Source organism: Medicago truncatula, chromosome 5, assembly GCF_003473485.1.
Source record: "Medicago truncatula cultivar Jemalong A17 chromosome 5, MtrunA17r5.0-ANR, whole genome shotgun sequence".
In the NCBI taxonomy this organism is placed as follows: domain Eukaryota; kingdom Viridiplantae; phylum Streptophyta; class Magnoliopsida; order Fabales; family Fabaceae; genus Medicago; species Medicago truncatula.
Genome location: NC_053046.1, coordinates 4,404,565 through 4,406,060, shown reverse-complemented (window position 1 = coordinate 4,406,060; position 1,496 = coordinate 4,404,565). Strand labels below are relative to the sequence as shown.

The following is a 1,496-nucleotide window of genomic DNA, read 5'->3' as shown; positions in this document are numbered from 1 at the left end:
ATATTGTGGCTACTCGTTACATATCCAGGATCAAAATGACTATTTATCCTTTTGTTTTTTTAAAATGAAAATATTGAATTAAAATTAAGTTATAAAGAGCAATAACAGTTTGGTTCATGAACCAAATTCAACGTGTTAATCATCAAATTGAATTTCGAAGTACATTCAAATTAACTTGCAGGTTCATTATCAGTCATAAACACAAGTTAAAGAGGTGAAAAGGGAATTAAAACATAAGTTTTATTGAAAAAATAAATTTTTAAATTTTCAAAATATTGAACGTACAATTTTAAAGAGTATATATTTTTGTAACATGTAATCTAACAACACGTGTTCAAATTTCTCTGATCCTTTCGTAATCAGGTTATAATACATAGGATAAAATAGTTAAATATGACAGGATAAAGATGTGATATGCTATTATTTATTTTTTTAAAACACCAAAAGTATCATCTATGTGCAATTGGTAAAATTAATCCCCTTAAGATATAACTGAGATGGGGAGGGGTGGAGTTGGAGGCGGAGGTTGTGAACGTGGGAGGAGGGTTTATTAGAGGAGTGTAGGGTCTTACTGCTTGATGTTTCTTTGTTTCCTAATATTTCAGATTCTTGGGTTTGGCTTCCTGACCCCATTGGAGGTTTCAAAGTTCGAGGTGCTTATGAGGTCCTTACAGCGACTGTCAATCCCAACAAGGATAGTGCTTTGGAATTGGTTTGGCATCATCAGGTTCCTTTGAAGATATTGATCTTTGCTTGGAGTCTCATTAGGGATCGGTTACCGACGAGAGCAAATTTGGCAGCACATGGTATCTTACAGTTAGACACTGCTCTGTGTGTGGCAGGTTGTGGTATGATTGAAACAACAGATCACTTATTTCTTTCATGCCCGTCTTTTGCGGTATTATGGGAGCAGGTGCGGCAATGGATAGGTTGTGTGGGGGTTGACTCCAACATTATTTCTCATCACTTTGTGCAGTTCACTAGGATGTCAGGTTTCGGCAAAGCTAGGAGGTCTTTTCTACAGTTAATATGGCTTTTGTCATCTTGGGTGATTTGGAATGAGCGTAACAATCGTTTGTTTAAAAATGTGATTACCGAGGTTCCTAGATTACTTGATAAAATTAAGTTGTTATCTTTAGCGCGGCTGAAAGCTAAAAAAGCCACTTTTGTTTTTGGAACTCAGATGTGGTGGTCAAGTCCTATGGTTTGTTTGGGCATTAGCTAATCACTGGAGGTTGTTTCCTCTTGACTTTGTTACTTTGTTTCTCTTTGTTTGTTAATAGTGGTCTTTTAGACACACCTTATGTTAAGAGATTGCTATCGCGTTTGGTAATATAATTTCATTTTAGCTTGTTAAAAAAAATATATAACTGAGACTCGAGTTGATCTCTGTAAAATATTTTTTTTTCATAAGTACATGCCATTAACTGAACTCTAAACGAAATAATTAAGATATTTAAGTATTTGTTACTTGTGCCGCACTATCCTGGTCTAAC

The 1,496-nt window shown here is 35.0% G+C and overlaps 1 protein-coding gene across 1 annotated transcript; it reads left to right on the top strand.

Moving 5' to 3' along the window:
* The first annotated feature begins 497 nt into the window (after positions 1–497).
* On the top strand, positions 498–1,225 carry LOC112421939 (uncharacterized). Its single transcript, XM_024784149.1, has 2 exons — positions 498–525; positions 606–1,225. The coding sequence occupies exons 1-2, from the start codon at positions 498–500 to the stop codon at positions 1,223–1,225; spliced, it is 648 nt and encodes a 215-aa protein (XP_024639917.1).
* The last annotated feature ends 271 nt before the right edge of the window (positions 1,226–1,496 follow it).